The sequence below is a fragment of the Manihot esculenta genome, chromosome 13, assembly GCF_001659605.2.
Source record: "Manihot esculenta cultivar AM560-2 chromosome 13, M.esculenta_v8, whole genome shotgun sequence".
NCBI lineage: Eukaryota > Viridiplantae > Streptophyta > Magnoliopsida > Malpighiales > Euphorbiaceae > Manihot > Manihot esculenta.
In genome coordinates, this window is record NC_035173.2 from 5,768,015 (window position 1) to 5,786,268 (window position 18,254).

Consider the following 18,254-nt stretch of genomic DNA (forward strand, 5'->3'; position numbering starts at 1 on the left):
TAAAAATTAGTGTTTTCATTATTCATTTATGAAGAAAATTAATCTCTAAATAGGTGTTTGAAAATTTTTTTTCTTAGTTGCAGAAATAATTTTATTGTAGTAAATTTTAAAAATACTAGCCGTTATAATATTAAAATCATGCAAACCGAAATTAATTAAATTCGCAGGCTGAAGTTTAAATGAAAGTAAAAATGAAATACCTAAATTTAAACTGTATTTAAAATTATATATCTAATTTTAATCTTCTAAAAATTTTAATAAGTTAAAGGAGTAACTTTCAAATTTTTGCTTTTTAAAAATATTTTTGAATAAAATTTCTTCTCTTAGAAAACACTTTTTGTGTTTTCTAAACAAAATGAGAGTAAAAGATTGTATCATGGACATATCAACTCACTCACTCAATTACAATAAATCTTAAAAATACTTAACTTCTTTGATTCATCTTGACTTAAAAGTTTTTTTTTTGTATATAGAGAATTTCTTTAATTCTGTGATACTTTTCATATACTCTATTTTTAATACCGAAAATAGTTAGATACACACAATTTATTAACTTTTAGTATCATCAAGCTCTACCAAAGTTTATGGACCAAAGCAAGATTTTTAAAATTTTTTATTTTTATTTTCTCATGTTTTTTAAATTAATAAAGAAATAAGTTAATATATACACTTTAAATAACTTATTAAGAGAATGGATTTATATAATCTCGTTTGAAGTAAATATATTTTATATTTAAAACTTATAATAGTGGCATAGCTCTATTTCAAAAAAAAAAAAAAAAAAAGTGGCATAGACCTTTATTGCTGTGATGTCTTTATTTATTACACTGGGACAACATTAATACAGACTAATTCTTACTTAAATCGAATTTATATGAATCGTAGCATAACTGCATAGAATTTCATATAAATTTCACTATTATTTTATTCTACACGTCCATGTGGACTCGATCTAAACAAGCTTATCTTTTTCAATGTTTTAGACCTATAACATGATAAGTAATTGATTCAAAGACATTGATAGAGCTCCAAAGCGAGGCGTGGTTCGATGATAACTTCAACGGGATCTACCTTTGGCAAGGCAATTCCCAAGCCTTCCTTCATATCCACAGGCAAGCCTCCAATTGTCGTCAAATCAAATCCCTGAAGAAGCCTAGCAAGAGTCAATTGAACCACTTGCAAGCCAAAATTAATAGCAGGACATGATCTTCTCCCTGAACTGAAAGGAATATATTCAAAATTTTGACCTCTAACATCAAGATGAGCATGAGTGGTCAGAAATCTCTCGGGTTGAAACAAGTTTGGATCTTTCCAGACAAGAGGGTCTCGATGTAGCTTCCATATGTTAACAACTAGTCGTGTCCCCTTGGAGACATGATAGCCACCCACGTAGCAGTCGTCCATGGCCTCTCGTATTCCTGTTAGAGGGCCAGGTGGGTACAAGCGTAGGGTTTCTTTAACAATGGCCTGCAGATATTTGAGTTGCGGAATGTCTGATTCTTGCACCCATTTTTGTTTCCCAACATGGACGTCTAACTCTTCTTGGGCTGCTTTTAGCACGTTTGGGTTGTTTAGTAGCAATGATAGTGCCCATGTCAATGTCACTGCTGTGCTTCCAGCTCCGGTGAGGGTAAGAATCTGAAGTAAGCACATGAAGAGTACAAATTAAGAGAGATTGTAAAGTGAATTGCTTTTAATTGATACATAGTGGAAATATAATTATGAATTCAATTGACAATGATGATGAACCGTATTTAGACAACGATTGCAGAAACCTACCAAAGTAGTTGCCTTGATGACAATATCACGTGTATGACCAGACATCACAACATCTTCTTCAAGGTTTTCAAGCATAATGTCCATCAAGTCGCCTTCACCATTCTTCTCATCTTTGACCAATCTTTTATTCACATGTTCCTCTAGCCAAGTCTCAATGACTGCGTCAAGTTCCTTGCCAGTCCTCTTCATTGCAGCGATATGCCCTTTAAGATCCATCCATTCCACCCATGGAATCGCATCCGACGCCACAAACGTCCCAGCCAGATATAGAGCTTCTGCAATGGCCTTCTTGTACCTGCAGGCTTCGCTGTTCTCTTCCCCATATTTACTGCTTGAAAATCTCTTCCCCACGATCATTCTCAGGCTTATATTGAACGTAACTTGCTCAAACAACTTGCTTATCGTCACCTTGGAAGGATTTCTCACATTCTCTACGTAAATATTGTACAAATCTTTCAAGAACATGTCCACTTCTGATAACCTGACATGCTTAAGAACTTCAAGCCGGTGGTTCGATAGAAGCTGAAGAGTAGCCAGCTTTCTAATTTCCCTCCAGTATTCTCCATAAGGGGCTAATGCAATGATTGCATTATTGTAACCGATGTATTTTCCGGCTGCTATGCTCGCTCTGGTGGCAAAAATTTTGTCGTTTGTAGTCAAGCATTCCTTTACCATTTCCCGACCACTCACCACCAATATTCGGTTCATGCCCAACCTGAGTGAGTAAATAGGGCCAGCTTTATCAGCAAGGGCTCCAAGGATTTTACAGGCTGGTGCTTTATCACCTAGGAGATGTAGGTGACCAATCAAAGGCCACGCACCAGATGGTTCAGGTACTCCGTTTTTCTTGCTTTTGCTCTTCCTGCGGCCTATGGACATAGTTCGCCAAAAACCACAGAGAAATAGCAAAGCCAGAGCAAATAGAATTGTTTGGATAGAAGGAAAGAAATCCATGGTGATCTTGGGAGTGTTTGCTGCAATCTTACCTGAAGTTTAGATAGGTATTTATAAGAGAAAATTTCAATATATCATAAATTTATAATTATCACAAACCTTTACTTTTGGACTATAAATTTCAATCTGTCTAAATTTTATATTTAAAGAATTATTTATTTTAAATTACATAATTATATATTTTAATTATCGTAAAGTAAACTTATCTAAATATATTATATTATTTAAATAAAATCTTAACAATGTTATTTAATATATATTTTATTAAATTAAACACACTTACTTTAACGATTATTTATTGATAATATTAATAAATAGAAAATGACGAATTTAATTGTATATACATTTAAATAAATAAAATTAGAGTATAAATCCTGAAATATGTAATATGAAATATTTTTAAAATTTAAAATTAATAATTTTGAATTCAGATAAATATTTAATATGAAATATTTTTAAAATTTAAAATCAATATATTATATTTTAGTAAATTTATTTTGCATGAATTTAAATTAATTAAATACTAAAAATAATTATTGAAGTACAATAAATGCTTCCTTCTATAATATCTCCTCGTGTTTCTCGACCATGTGCGCCTCACGTGTTTAACGCTCTAAAAAAATATCACTTAAGTCAGGACAACCCAACTGCTCATTCCACTTTGATTGGCTTGAGGGCGGCCAGAAGAGAGAGGTTTGTCATATTTGTGATCAAGGTCTTCTACTTGGGCATCTTTGTTTTTTTTTTTTCAAATGTTAAATTTCAATTAAGATTAACTCAATTGAGGTAATTCAAAGGGAAGTTTGGCTAAATGTTTTATAAACGATAAATTAATCGAATCTCAAATCAATATAAAATTAATATAATTTAAACTATTTAAACTATCAATTTATTTTCAATTTGAATTTATGTCGTACGGAGATTGTAATGTATTATTTATGAATAAATATTCAGTTTAAATTAAAAAAATTAATTAAAAATTAAATTAATTTAATATTTTAATTTAATTTTAATTTATTTTATTTTAATTTAATTTTTAATTTTAAAAATTTTAATTTGAATTAATTTTAATAAAAAATTAAAAAATCAAATTAAATTGATTAATAATATTAATAATATATTATTTTTAATAATATAAAAATTAAATTATAATTAAAATTAAAATATTTTAATTAAATTTTAAAATAATAAAAGTAAAATATAAAAAATTTATTAAAAAATTAAATTTATTCAATTTAATTTAATTTTTAATTAAATTAATATAATATTTTTAAATATTAAAATTTTAATTTTTAATTTATTTTGTTAGATTATCGAATGCTGCTGAATGTGCAGTCTTAAAAACCGCCATCCACTTTTACCGTGGACAGAAGCGGGAAGAAGAGGAAGGGAATCATTCGGTCGTTTTGGTTTAAAATTAAATTGAATTAAATAAATTAAAATTTAAAATTTTAGTGTTTATGAAAATTAGAGTGAACCGAATTGATTTTAATTAAAAATTAAACTGAATCGAATCGATTTAATCAATTTTTATTTTTAATAATTTTTTACATTATTTTAAAATTAAATTAAAATATTTTAATTTTAATATAATTTAATTTCTCTATATTATTTAAAAAATATATTATTATTACTAATTAATTCGATTTAATTTTTTTGATTTTTTTTATTAAAATCGAATCGAATTAAAATAATTAAAATTTTTAAAATTAAAAATCAAATTAAAAAATATTAAAAAATTAAACTAAAATTTTAAATTAATTTAATTTAATTAATTTTTTCAATTTAAATCTACTACGGATCGCCCTAAAACCACAACTAAGTCTTATGTACGGCACAACTCAGTCTTACCTACTGGAGCCTTGGCTTAGACCTAGACGGCGACAGGAGCAAGGGAAGCAAAAAGCCAAAGAACTCGTAACAAACCCGCCATACAATCAATCACAATCTCCACTGCGAAACAACAAGTTTGAGACCCCGATAGCACAGAAACCACACAAATGGTAAATGCATCGTGAGCCACTAGCTTTACTGTCGGGATGGGCCCACATTTATTGAACTCGACAGGCTTCAGTCCAATTCATATTTTGCATTATTGAGAGAATGTCCTCAGGTCATTCATTATCTTTTCACATTAAAATTCTTGCCCCCCGTTCACATTGGATTCAAGTAACACACAAGCTGCAATGCTCGCGCGATGCTGCGAGCTTAGCTCTCTTTTTTTTTTTTTTATTAAAATTTCATTTCTTTATAAAAAATAATTTATATTTAAAAATATTGTTTAATAAAATAATTTAGTTTTTATTATTAACTTTTAATTTTAAAATGAAATATATTAATAATTATATATATATAAATTTTAATAAATATTGTGGTGCTGCTGTGTATCTTTATTTTTTAAAAAATAAACAATAGAGCCATCTGAAAATAGAATTTAAAATGAAAAAGACACTAGAATCTTTGATGACTCTCGGAGAAAGGGATGGGCTGCAAGGTTCCCATCTCTTCGTGTTGTTCTTTCCTGACCCACGTGATCCTTGCATGTGTTTAACGCCCGTACGCCACGCAATATCTCTTTTTCCTTTCTTTTTTTTTTTTAAAAAAAAAAGACATAAAGCTTCATTAGAAAAAGTCCAAAATGGGCTTAAGGAATACATAAAAAAGGCTCAAAGGCCATTAGCATAATTAGCACAAAACAATAGGAAGCTAAGGCCCAAACAAGAGAATGAATCCAGTAGCTATGCCAATCAGGAATTTAGGATGCACGTTCGGTGAATTCAATTCAAATTCGAATGGAATAAATAAAAAATTAAAATTTTAATATTTAAATAAATTAAATTAAATTGATTTTAATTAGAAATTAAATTAAATTTAACAAATCTAATTTAATTTGATTCGATTCGATTTTATTAATTTTAAATTTTTAATAAATTTTTATTTTTTATCTTTAATATTTTAAAATTTAATTGAAATATTTTAACTTTAATATAATCTAATTTCTCTTTATTATTAAAAATAATATAATATTTTAAATTTTAATTAAAATATTTTAATTTTAATATAATTTAATCTCTTTAAATTATTAAAAATAATATATTATTATTGATTTGGTTTAATTTTTTAATTTTTTATTAAAATTAAATCAAAATAAAATAATTAAAATTTTTAAAAGTTAAATTCAAATTAAATTAAAATAAATAAAAAATTAAATTAAAATTTTAAATTAATTTAGTTTAATTAATTTTTTTAATTTAAATCAAATATTACCCGCTTAACAACCTTTAAAGGATGAGAAAATTCTATTCTGCACTGAGAGATATTTATCTAATTAATTAAATTATATCATGTTAAATTTATAGTAGGTGGAATTTATAAAAATATATTAATAAATTATCATTAATTAGGCATACACATTTGTCCTATTTTCCTAGCTTTTCAGACCATCGGTTTTGCTGCTTATTTCCTCTTTTTGTTGTCTCCTCAACCAGAAGACTTCTCCTATCTAAAATGACCTTACAGCCAAGGTAAAATCTCCAAAACGACACTTTACCATTCTTAGGATATAAGCTGAATATTAAATTACTATTAGATCCCTATACTTTATTAAATTGATTATTGAATTTCTATTTTTAAATCACTCAATTAAAATATTATTATATTTTATAAAATCTAATTATTTAATTATTATATCACGTAAATATTCATTAACTTATTTTAGTTTTGATAAAAAAATATAAATATTTAATAATATAGAAACTCAATAACATATATTATTAAAATTATATGAATTAATCAATATAAATATTTAAGATTAAATAAGTTGATCAATATTAAAATTATATAAATTAGAGGATAATTTGGGCATATAAACTTTTGATCAGAAAAAATAAAATGAATAGATTAACAGTAAGAATGAATAAAAAGCAACAGTTATTATATTTAATTGACGAAATTAAAATATAAAAATATTTTAATATAATTTAAAAAATATATAAACATTTTAACTAATTAAATCTAAAAATTATAGAAATATATTGGTAATTATCGATATATGTGTAAATAAAGTGGCGAAGGGTGGAAAATTATATGTAACACGATGAAGAAAAAAAATATATTTATCATATTTATTAAATAAGGATAAATTTCTTTCCTGAATTTTTATTAATTTTTCTATATAATATTTTCATTCATTAAAAAAATAGGAAACTCTTATAATGAAGTATAATCTATTTAATTATTCAATTTTCTTTAAAAAATAGTTAATGTTTAAATTATACCTTCTAATAATTTGGTCTTAATTTTTTTAAAAAAATTTATATGTTTCCTAATTTCATAATTTTTATCCTTACTATTTCAAACAGGCGTCCCAACAACTCTGTTTTATAAACTTTGGCTGGAAAATTATCAACACAAGATCATCCAATTTGCTATATGGTAACAGCCATTCTTCTTCTTCTTCTTCTTTTTGTCTTTTTTATCTCATCAGGATTGAAAAAGATTCCTGAGAAACAGAGAGAAAAAGCAAACAATAAAAAGAATATATACATTGCTGTCCTAATCATGAAAGCATAGATTGCTATCTAAATTCTGCAACTCCTTTGGCTTCGCATTTTAGCTCCCCAGCTCATGCTTTCCATATCATTATAATTACTCATCCTGATTAGCTCTGTAAGCTGAGACTGCCACCTCTCTTTCCACTCACTTGTATCTTCATCCAATCCCTGAGTGATCATCACAAGTTTTAAATTGAATAAAAAATCCAGAAAAAATCCAGTTGCTTGTACCAGAAACCTTGGTTTTCAGGGAAAAGCAATTTACCTCGCCGGAGCAGGATCGCTTTCTAGAGGAGAAAATCATGTGCAAGTCTAGGCCTCCAGCTATGTCCCTGTCATACAAGGCTCTGCTTTGTGGGTCAGACAATGTCTCATAAGCCTCCTGCACCTGAATAAATCTCTTAGTGTACTCCGCCGTGCAGCCCGGCGGTGACACATCGGGGTGGTACTTCCTGGCAAGTTGCTTATAAGCTTTCTTGATCTCTGAAAGTGTTCCGCCCTCCGAGATGCCAAGCAGATCGTAAAAAGTCTGAGTATTGGTATAAATGTTATCAACAGCGGCCGCTGTAGTGGTGGCAGAGGCCTTAATCGGGGTGGTTCTGATAGATTTGGAATGAGTTCTCAAGGAAAAGCTTGGTTTTGAGAAATGGGTATTGAAGCTAAGGTGAGAAGATGGTTGGGTTGAGAGTTTGGATTTGGAAATGGTGTGGAAGCTCGCATGGCTTCCAGTAGAGATCACTCCAGTAGTCATATTTCTCTAATTCTCCTGAAGCTCTGTAACTTGTTTCGAGGATATGAATTGCATTTGCATTGAGAGATGCATGCATCGAAGTCATATATAGGGAGAGCGAAGGGAAAAGAGAATAAAAAAATAATATAAATTGATAAAGTCCAAGAGAAAAAATTATTCATATAATTGTTGTTTTCATAATTCAATTTATATTAAATTAAAGAGATAATTTATTAATTAGTGCTGAAATAAACTCAATATTTAAGTAAAATTAAATTAAATTTTTATAAATAAAATAAATAAATATTCGTTAAAAATATTTTAATAGAATTATATTTGTGATTACTGAAAAGAAAAAATTAAGGAGAGAATTTTATAAGATAGTCCTTTAAGCTTAATTATAAAATCGGGTGAAGCGTGTGTTTAGAAAAATCCGACCACAGGTTAAGTGCAATGACGGAGATCCAACTCAGGTTTTGTAGATCAAAACTTTGTAAAGCCTTAGCCATTCCACCGTCATACACGTGCTCATCTTTCTTCTCAGCTTCGCATGCTGCCTTCAATTAAATAATACATAGCTCTAAAGTTTATTACGTTTAATTTTATATTTCATCCTCTATTCAAACACAATAATACATTATACCTATCAATAGATCTAGAATTTAAAAATTTTTGAATTTAAATATTAATTAAAGATAATAATAAAAAAAATTATTGGTAGACTCAAATTTAAGTTTTTTTGACTTTCTAATTTTGTAAATAAAAGAAAATTTAATAATTAATTATTTTATTTTAAAATATTAAAAATATTTTAATATATTTGTTAAAATCAAATCGATGAATTATTTCTGCTTAATACGAAGACAAAATTGTAAATTTTCATTAAAGAAGAACCCAATTATTTTATTTTTTTTTTTCCAGCTGATATCCTGATTTAGCCCTTAAAAATAATAATAATAATGATGATGGATAGCGAGCTTATCTATAAGTGAGTCTCATCACGTTCCCATCGTAGGGACAAAAGACATCGTCTCAGACACTTCACCTGCTGTTGCCCATTTCTTAAATGTTCTTCTAGAAGTCCCACTCTTAAAGAAAATAAAATATATAAATAAATAAAAAAAAAAGAAGGAAAGAACAGATTCTGTTTCGTCGGATCTAAGGATTTAACTGCCATTTGTTTAGTTTTTAACTAATCATTTTGTTTAACAAAACCGTTAAGGATTTAACAGTTTCTGACATGTCACCCAGGCTTATAAATATTAAACACCAAGTTTCAAGGAGAAAGTTTTCTTATTGCCTTTTGTTCTACTCTTTTCTTGTCTGTTATTATAATAAAGCAATAATAAATAAATTTGGATTCTTAATAAGTTTTTTTTAAAAAATAAAAATTAAAGGAGTAGAATTTAAAATTTTTGAAATTTATTGAGATAAATTTATTATTAGATTAAATTTTATTATGAAATTAATTTTAATTTTATTTAAAAGGAAGCTGGAAAATTAAATAAAATTTTATAGGCGAAGGCACATCGCTGCATCTGAAGAGCATTATTCGGCGATTGAGGTGGTGAGGGAAACTCTGGATTTAAGAACAATTACTGCATTTTCAAGGAAGATGAAAGAATTAAAGAAATGGGTCTCAATTTCATCTGTGGAGCTCCTTGTATCTGGATTTATGAATTTATTAATATTTTTTATTTTTACAATTATAACTAATTAAACAATATATAAATTTGAAAAAAAATATTTTATTCTTTCAATAAATTTATCCGATCCAATTTACCTATCTGTCACAAATTTTCTTTAGCTTATCTCCTGTTAGGTTAACTTAATTAGAAAAGCATGAGTTAGAACTCTATGTATAAATTATCAAATTGAAATTAAAGAAAAAAAATTCTTAGTTAAATATGAATTATTTAGGTAGCTGGCATGCTCTTTATTTTAATTATCTGCAAATAATGATTGCATAATTTAGTTGAAGCATTTATAATTATTCAATAATTGTTAGACTTATTTATTTCATAACGTATAAAATAAATTAGGTATGTTATTAGTAAGCTCTTGATAATTTAATTATTAATGAAATAAAAAGTTCATTGACATTAAAGAATTTTTGCACATTGAAGTTAATACTATTATAAAAATAAATTTTAAGTGAAGTTGAGGATTACTTTTATAAATAAAGAATATATGATAATAACTAAAATTTTAATTTAAAGGGGACAAATTTTAATACTCTCTCTATTTTATAATTATAAATTTATTTTTAATTTACACTCACAGGTTTATTTAGATAATAAGTGTATTTGAATAAATATGAGAAGTTTTAAATTTTATTTCTTTAATTTTCATTTTAAAAAAATTATTTTTAAATTTTTATTTATTATAAATCATTTTTTATAAATAGATTTTATAAAATTAAAATAAACACAAACCCATTTATAAATGAATATAAAATTTATTTATAAAATTAAATAAATATAAATAATTTGTCATATGATCATAATTTATTTATAAAATTAAATAAATATAAATTAATTCATACTCGCATGTGTAATATATTCTTAAAATTAAATGAATATAGATAGTTTCTAAAACTGATTTATAATTTACTTATAAAATTAAATAAATATAAATAAACTTGTAATTCATTATAAAATTAAATATATATAAATAAATTTATAAATAAATGTATAATTATTATAAAATAAAATATATAACTTTACAAAATAAATATATAATTTGTTTGTAAAATTAGATAAATATAAATAAATTTATAAACTAAAATTAAAATCACTTGTTGTTTTCCCTTAATTACATGCACAAAAACAAGATCAATTGCTGCAGTGTCTTGTTTGCTAATTATCAACTAAAGATCAGTATAAGCTTCAAATTTTCCAGGAAGGAACAACCAAACAAGCGTTCTTCTTCTTCTTCTCATCAGGATTGAAAAAGATTCCTAAGAAACAGAGAGAAAAAGAAAACGATAAAAAGAATATAAACATTGCTGTCCTAATCTATGGAAGCATAGATTGGTCTCCAAATTCTGCTCTTTTGGCTTCGCATTTTAGCTCACCAGCTCATGCTCTCCATATCATTATAACTGACATTTATTTAATTAATTGGTTTTTATTTTATTTAATAGGAAGCTGGAAAATAAAATAAAATAAAATAAAAATTTCTAGGCGTAGGGACATCGCTGCTTCTGGAGAGCATCATTCGGCGTTTCAGGTGGTGAGGGAAACTCTGGACTCAAGAATTGAAAAGCTGCATTTTCAAGGAAGATGAAAGAATAAAAGAAATGGGTCTCAATTGACTTAGCTACGAGGCTTAGCTTCGCCATATGCCTATGCCCACAGAAATTTCATGTGGGGAGCTCCTTGTATCTGAATGAGACCTGCGTACTCAAATTTGATTTTATGTATTTTCTTTTAAAGTAAGACAAAAGCAAAAAACTTAACTAAGAGGTCCAAACTATCTCAAGTCAATAGTCTAACTAAAATACATCTAAGCTTTATTCTCAATCTAGTTCAGATATGAAAAAGTAAAGGGAACCATAAGCTTCAAATTTTCCGAGAAAGAACAACCAAACAGGCGTTCCAACAACTCTGTTTTATGTACTTAATAATTTGGCCGGAAAATTAACACCACAGAGTCATCATGTTAACAGCTTTTCTTCTTCTTCTTCTTCTTCTTCTTCTTCTCATCAGGATTAAAAAGGATTCCTGAGAAACAGAGAGAAAAAGAAAACGACAAAGATAATATATACATTGCTTTCCTAGTCTATGGAAGGAAAAATTGCTTTCTAATTTCTGCAAATCTTTTGGCTTCGCATTTTAGCTCCCCAGCTGATGCTCTGCATATCATTGTAATTACTCATCCTGATTAGCTCTGTAAGCTGAGATTGCCACCTCTCTTTCCACTCACTTGTATCTTCATCCAATCCCTGAGTGATCATCACAAGTTTTAAATTGAATCAAAAATCCAGAAAAAATTCAGCTGCTTGTACCAGAAATCTGGGTTTTCAGGGAAAAGCAATTTACCTCGCCAGAGCAGGATCGCTTTCTAGAGGAGAAAATCATGTGCAAGTCTAGGCCTCCAGCTATGTCCCTGTCATACAAGGCTTTACTTTTTGGGTCAGACAAGGTCTCATAAGCCTCCTGCACCTGAATAAATCTCTTAGTGTACTCCGCTGTGCATCCCGGCGGTGACACATCAGGGTGGTACTTCCTGGCAAGTTGCTTATAAGCTTTCTTGATCTCTGAGAGCGTTCCACCCTCCGAGATGCCAAGCAGATCATAAAAAGTCTGAGTACTGGTATAAATGTTATCAACAGCGGCTTCTGTAGAGGTGGCAGAGGCCTTAATCATGGTGGTTCTGATTGACTTGGAACGAGTTCTCAATGAAAAGCTTGGTTTTGAGAAATGGGTATTGATGCTAAGGTGAGAAGATGTTTGGGTTGAGAGTTTGGATTTGGAGATGGTGTGGAACCTGGCATGGCTTCCAGTAGAGATCATTCCACTAATCATAATTCTCTAATTCTCTGTTTTTGATTGAACTCTGTTACTTGTTTTGAAGGTATGAATTGCATTGAGAGGACGAAGCATCGAAGTCGTATATATAGAGGGAGGAGGGAAAGGAAGAGGGAAAAAATAAATAATATAAGAAACTTTTTTCTCTAAGATTTTTGTAATAAATGATTTTATGGTTTCCTCCAATTAACAAATATAGTTTTTTATAATAAATAAATTTTAATTTAATATAATATTTTTTAATAATAATTTTTATAATAAAATTTATTTTTTTAATTTTAAAAGTTATTTATTATTTAATACATTTTTTAAAACATAAAAACATAAAAATTTATTATTATTAAAAATAATATTATATAAATCTAGTTAATAAAAAAAATAAATTGAATTTATTTAATTTTTAAATAAAAATATAATAACTTAACTAGACTTATTTCTGTTAAATAATATAACGATTGCTATTAATTAAGAAGTTTAGAAAATTTTCAATTTAATTGACTTATTTTTTAAGAATTTTTTATTTTAAATATGATTTTACGAAAATTGATACTTACTTTACAAATACAAATAAGCAAATTTTGGTCACTTAGGCGTAAGGACATCGCTGCTTGTGGAGAGCATTATTCGGCGTTTAAGGTGGCGAGAGAGACTCTTTGTTCAAGAATAACTGCCGCATTTTCAAGGAAGAAGAATAAAAGAAATGGGTCAATTAGCTTGGCCACATGGCTTAGCCAGACGCCTATGCCCACCGGAATTTCATACGTGGAGCTCCTTGTATCTGAATGGAACGTGCGTGGTGCTCTTCAAATTTCACACTCATCATAAAAAAATATATAATTTTTTAAAATAATATATTTCATATTTTTTATTGAAACCATAACTAAAAAATTTTTAAACTATTTCACATTTTAATAAAATAAATATAACCTAAATTATAAAAATCAATCATTATATCCTAAATTAATCCATTAAATATTTTTATATTCTATTATTAAATTTAATCGTTAAATCTAATAAAAATATTATATTTTTACAAAAAATTAATGTAAAAATTTAATATTTTAATATAATTTTAATAAATAATTATAAAAAAATAAATTTTATTAATTTTAACGATTATACCTTCAAATTATTTTTAATAAATATATCCAAATCAATTTTTTATTTATTTAATTTTTAATTTTAATTCATTTTATTTATAATTTTAGATATTGATAAATATAATTTTTTTACATAATTATCCATTATAAAAATTATAATAATAAAATAACTAAAAAAATTAAGAATTATGATTCTCTTAAAAAATTAATTATACTTATTGTATTCACTTTAATAAAATTAAATATCAATATACTTAATAAAAAATATTAAATTTAATTTAATTTATTATTACAATTTATATTTTATATAATAGATTTAGTCATTTGAATATACTAAAATAATTATTGATTTTTAACCTAATTAGATTAATATAACAAATATAATAAAATTTTCAAGTAGTGAGAATCATATTTTTTAATTTATTAAGTTAATGTTATCACACCATTTATGTTAAAAATTACACTTGATAATATAAAAAAAATAAATTATCAGTATTTAAAAATATGTCATCTGAAAATTATAAATAAAATGAATTAAAATTAAAAATTAAATTAAGAATATTACAATTTTTTATTTTTAATTATTAGAATGATGATATCAGTAATAAAATTTTTACCATATTTAATGCAAAATATCAACAATGACAGATTTTTTGTTTAATTCTAGATGCCATGAGATGAAGAGTTACTTGCAATTCATTCCTTTTTTTTTCAATATATAAAATAAATAAAAAAATATTATTAAAATTTTCTTACAATTATACTGAATCAGTAATACATTCAAAAGTATATTAAAAATTATATTACTATTAATACTTATAATTAAAAATTACATGAAAAATTAATTTATTATCATAAAAATAATATACTCTATAAAAAAAAAGAGTTTAATGCTTAAGTTTAAGAAAGGTCTTTATTTTTAATTTTTAAATGAAGAGTATTTTTATTAAAAAAAATTTGAAAAGGAAATATTTTAATTTATATTATTAATAAAAATATTTTTTTTTAAATGGGATCGGAAGTTGGGAAAATAGAATCACTCTTTCATATTAACAAAAGATTTTATCTTAATTTTTATCTATTTTATGATGTTGAAAATTTTAATTTTATAAATAAAATAAATATTTATTGTGAATATTTTGAAATCTAAAAAATTAAACTTTATTTTAAAGCATTTCGGAATATATAAATAAAAAATAAAGTAAGATCCAGAAAAATATGAGATATTTATGGTTTTAATATTCCTAGCTTGGTTCGAGTTACGGGCTTGAGCCCAATTGGATTCATTTATCAGGACTTTTTATTTTATTTCAACTTTATTTTTCGATTTGTTTATCTTATATTAATGAATTGCTATTTACCTTTTAAAAAAATACTATTGAATATTTTTTATTAAATATAAAAATTAAATAATTAAAATTAATAAAAAAATAATTAATAAATTTTTTAAAATATTAAAAATATTTAAATATATTTTTTAAATTGAATAACTGATTAATAAGTTTTCCTAAATAAATAGTAATTTTACTATTATTATATCTTAGCTCTCCTTGGGTTCTTTCCCTCTTTCTTTATATATAGGCTTCACGCCATCTACTTCTCTCAACGGTCTAAATCGAGAAAGCAACAGAGAAACACACAGAAACATGACCAGCACAATGATCTCTACTGGAAGCTGTGGTAGCTTCCACACCATCTCGAAACCCAATCTCTCAACTCAAAAATCGTTTCTTGAGCTATCGTCTCACTTTAGCTTCAATACCCATTTTCCAAAACCAAGTTTTCCCTTAAGAACTCGTTCCAAATCCATCAGAAACAGTCCTGTTAAAGTCGCAGCGGTTCCCGGCGTTTATCTCAACAAACAGAGTTTCTACGATTTGTTGCGCATCCCCAAGAGTGGAACTCTGTCGGAGATTAAGAAAGCTTATAAACAACTTGCTCGGAAGTACCATCCCGACGTTTCTCCCCCTGGCCGTGCAGAAGAGTACACGAAGAGGTTTCTTCAAGTTCAGGAAGCTTATGAGACTTTGTCTGATCCCAAAAGCAGAGCTTTGTATGACAGAGACATGGCAGGAGGTCTGGACTTGCATACGATGTTCTCTGCTACAAAACGATCCCAGGAAAAAAAAAGCACCTTCCCTAAATTTAAGTGGATGACATTTTAATTTAGATCGATTTTAACTTTTTATTTAAATTTATTGTAAAAGTTTCAATTTAACCTTAAATTTATCCAATAACAATTTTGCTTACTAAATTTCTAAAGTTATTGATTAGATTAAAACTGAAGAAGTTCAATTTCTCTATTTATGAGCTAAAGTTTTTTAATCTCTGGATTTAACTCAAAAACTAAGAAACTTGGTACAAAAATAGAGAATTCGAATTTCTTGGGTTTTAATCTAATCAATAACTTAAGAAATTTAACTTTGTATATATTGATATCTGAGTTAAAATAAAATAGAATTTAAAATTTTAAGTTAATTTGTGTAAATAATTAGTGTCTTAATTTTTTTTACCTAAAGTAAATTGCATTAAAAGTTCAGTAGGCGAAAGGAGAAACAAGTCTAGATAGGAGCTAAATCAACCCAAAACCCTCAAATCCTAATTAACTATTCACAAATTCAAAAAAATCTTGATCATAACCGCTTGAACCATCAAAATATCACCCAAGGCCACCACTATTTCTGCCATGAATGTTTACACAAACAGAAAGAGAATAGCGCATGCCACAAAAAAAAGCAACAAAACAAACACTACATGCAACCAGATGAAATTTCAAAATACACAGACAGTTATCACAAGAGGACTTTTATTATGCAAACACCATCACTATCACTACCATTACACCAAAACCAACCCAAAACTCAAGGCAGGCTTAATTCGCCGACAACTCAAACACCATAAAGGGGAGGCGACGTGATAGAGCTAAGGGGAGCGATAATAATAGGATATAGTGACGCGTTCGAAGTTGTCATTGTCGACACTCAAGTTTCTCCCAAAATTTAGAAGCAGACCAGGTCAAAGATGGAGAGAATAAAACCCCTCCCTACTAATCAACCTCAAAAGATCGACATGTAATAAGATTAAGATCAATATCAAAATTGAATCAACCAAACGAAAATAAAACTATACACGACCAATCGGAAAAGAGAGCAATGACCAGAGCTGCCTCCCCGACAATTAAAACCCTCACTACATTCATTCGCACTCAATTTACACCTTTCAAGATAGAAAAAAAAAAATCTCTCAACTTAGATTACTACCATCTAATAATTAAGACGTTGTTCAGTAATTCTAACTGGTACGATATTAATTAGTTATTTTAATAGCATATAAATGTTCAGTTAATAGTCAATTAAACGTTACTAGAGTTAATTTTATAATTTATGTAATCAACCACTAAATACTAATGTTTTAACTCAATTAAAATATTAAATATTATTTTTAAAATTATTATTGAATAGTCTATATTAATTTTTATTTATAGTAATGAAAATTTTTATATATACCTTAATATGGATGCACCTGTCTAATAAATAATATAATAAACCTACATTGAATTATATACATTGGATGCATATAAAAACTTTCCCTATAAAATTGAATAAAAAAGCTTTGGGAATAAACATCTTTGCCAAATACTTGTTAATCGAGTGGCACCAGCATTGAAGAATCACCTAGTAGTTTTAGGTTAAATTCTTCACTTTCCCTCTCCTACGAAAACAAATTTAATTAAGCTCTTATAATTTTGATAAAGGACCAATAAGTCTATTTCAATTTATTTAACTTTATATTTTTTATTAAATAAATTATAATTTAATATAATATTATTTAATAATAAAATATTATTTTTAATTTAAAATATGAAATATTTAGTATGCTAGTTAATATATAAAATTTTTTAAAAAATTATAGAAATAGTAAATAATTTTTTTAAAATTATAAAAATAAAATTTTATTTTAAAAATAATATTTTATTATTTTAAAAAATATTATATTAAATCAAAACTTATTTATTTTTTAAAAAAATTAAGAGATTTAATTAATAAAAAAATATCTTTAATATTTTAAAAAATTTAATTAATTTTTTTATTAATTTTAATCATTAAATATTATAAAAAAATTAAAACACTCAAAAAATAATTAACATTTTTTATAAAATTTAATAAATTAATAAATAAATTTTTAAAATTATAAAAATTAAATAATAAAATATTTAATGATAAAATTAATAAAAAAATAATTAATATATTTTTAAAATATTTTAATATATTATTTAAAATTAAAAGATTAATCCGTGTATTTTTTATAGAGATTAAAATAATATTTAAAAAAAATAAAAGAAAGAGTTTGGGGGTCGTGGGTTACTTTCGTCTTATCCACTTACTTCAGCAATAAACTATTATATTTTTGCTTAGCGTAAAGGAGGGTACAGACACTGACTCCTTTTGAACAATGAACTAAGTTATCCAAATCTAGTAGTGTCATGTTAACTCTAAAAATAAACAAATAAATTTTAAATTAAAAAATAATTTTTTTTAATTTTAAATAAAAAAATAAAATAAAATAAAAAATTCAATTAAGTTTTTATAAAATTTTTTTATTACAA

The 18,254-nt window shown here is 26.1% G+C and overlaps 4 protein-coding genes across 4 annotated transcripts; 1 reads left to right on the forward strand and 3 right to left on the reverse strand.

Moving 5' to 3' along the window:
- Positions 1-767: 767 nt before the first annotated feature.
- LOC110629096 (dimethylnonatriene synthase) lies at positions 768-2,769 on the reverse strand. Its single transcript, XM_021775970.2, has 2 exons — positions 1,780-2,769; positions 768-1,638 (listed from the first exon to the last, which is right to left on the reverse strand). The coding sequence occupies exons 1-2, from the start codon at positions 2,731-2,733 to the stop codon at positions 1,009-1,011; spliced, it is 1,584 nt and encodes a 527-aa protein (XP_021631662.1). The 5' UTR covers positions 2,734-2,769; the 3' UTR covers positions 768-1,008.
- A 4,399-nt stretch (positions 2,770-7,168) lies between these two features.
- LOC110630453 (chaperone protein dnaJ 20, chloroplastic) lies at positions 7,169-8,106 on the reverse strand. Its single transcript, XM_021777961.2, has 2 exons — positions 7,552-8,106; positions 7,169-7,454 (listed from the first exon to the last, which is right to left on the reverse strand). Exons 1-2 carry the CDS (start codon positions 8,035-8,037, stop codon positions 7,314-7,316), a joined length of 627 nt encoding a protein of 208 aa, XP_021633653.1. The 5' UTR covers positions 8,038-8,106; the 3' UTR covers positions 7,169-7,313.
- A 3,383-nt stretch (positions 8,107-11,489) lies between these two features.
- LOC110630456 (chaperone protein dnaJ 20, chloroplastic) lies at positions 11,490-12,602 on the reverse strand. Its single transcript, XM_021777966.2, has 2 exons — positions 12,060-12,602; positions 11,490-11,962 (listed from the first exon to the last, which is right to left on the reverse strand). Exons 1-2 carry the CDS (start codon positions 12,543-12,545, stop codon positions 11,822-11,824), a joined length of 627 nt encoding a protein of 208 aa, XP_021633658.1. The 5' UTR covers positions 12,546-12,602; the 3' UTR covers positions 11,490-11,821.
- A 2,667-nt stretch (positions 12,603-15,269) lies between these two features.
- On the forward strand, positions 15,270-15,873 carry LOC110630457 (chaperone protein dnaJ 20, chloroplastic). Its single transcript, XM_021777967.2, has one exon. The coding sequence runs from the start codon at positions 15,295-15,297 to the stop codon at positions 15,811-15,813; it is 519 nt and encodes a 172-aa protein (XP_021633659.1). The 5' UTR covers positions 15,270-15,294; the 3' UTR covers positions 15,814-15,873.
- Positions 15,874-18,254: the final 2,381 nt, after the last annotated feature.

Coding starts and splice junctions, on each gene's coding strand:
- LOC110630456 (XM_021777966.2), bottom strand. CDS start 12,545: ATGATTAGTGGAATGATCTCTACTGGAAGCCATGCCAGGTTCCACACC. Junction 11,963..12,059: donor AGCGATCCTGCTCTGGCGAG/GTAAATTGCTTT, acceptor ATGATCACTCAG/GGATTGGATGAAGATACAAG.
- LOC110629096 (XM_021775970.2), bottom strand. CDS start 2,733: ATGGATTTCTTTCCTTCTATCCAAACAATTCTATTTGCTCTGGCTTTG. Junction 1,639..1,779: donor TCATCAAGGCAACTACTTTG/GTAGGTTTCTGC, acceptor TGCTTACTTCAG/ATTCTTACCCTCACCGGAGC.
- LOC110630453 (XM_021777961.2), bottom strand. CDS start 8,037: ATGACTACTGGAGTGATCTCTACTGGAAGCCATGCGAGCTTCCACACC. Junction 7,455..7,551: donor AGCGATCCTGCTCCGGCGAG/GTAAATTGCTTT, acceptor ATGATCACTCAG/GGATTGGATGAAGATACAAG.
- LOC110630457 (XM_021777967.2), top strand. CDS start 15,295: ATGACCAGCACAATGATCTCTACTGGAAGCTGTGGTAGCTTCCACACC.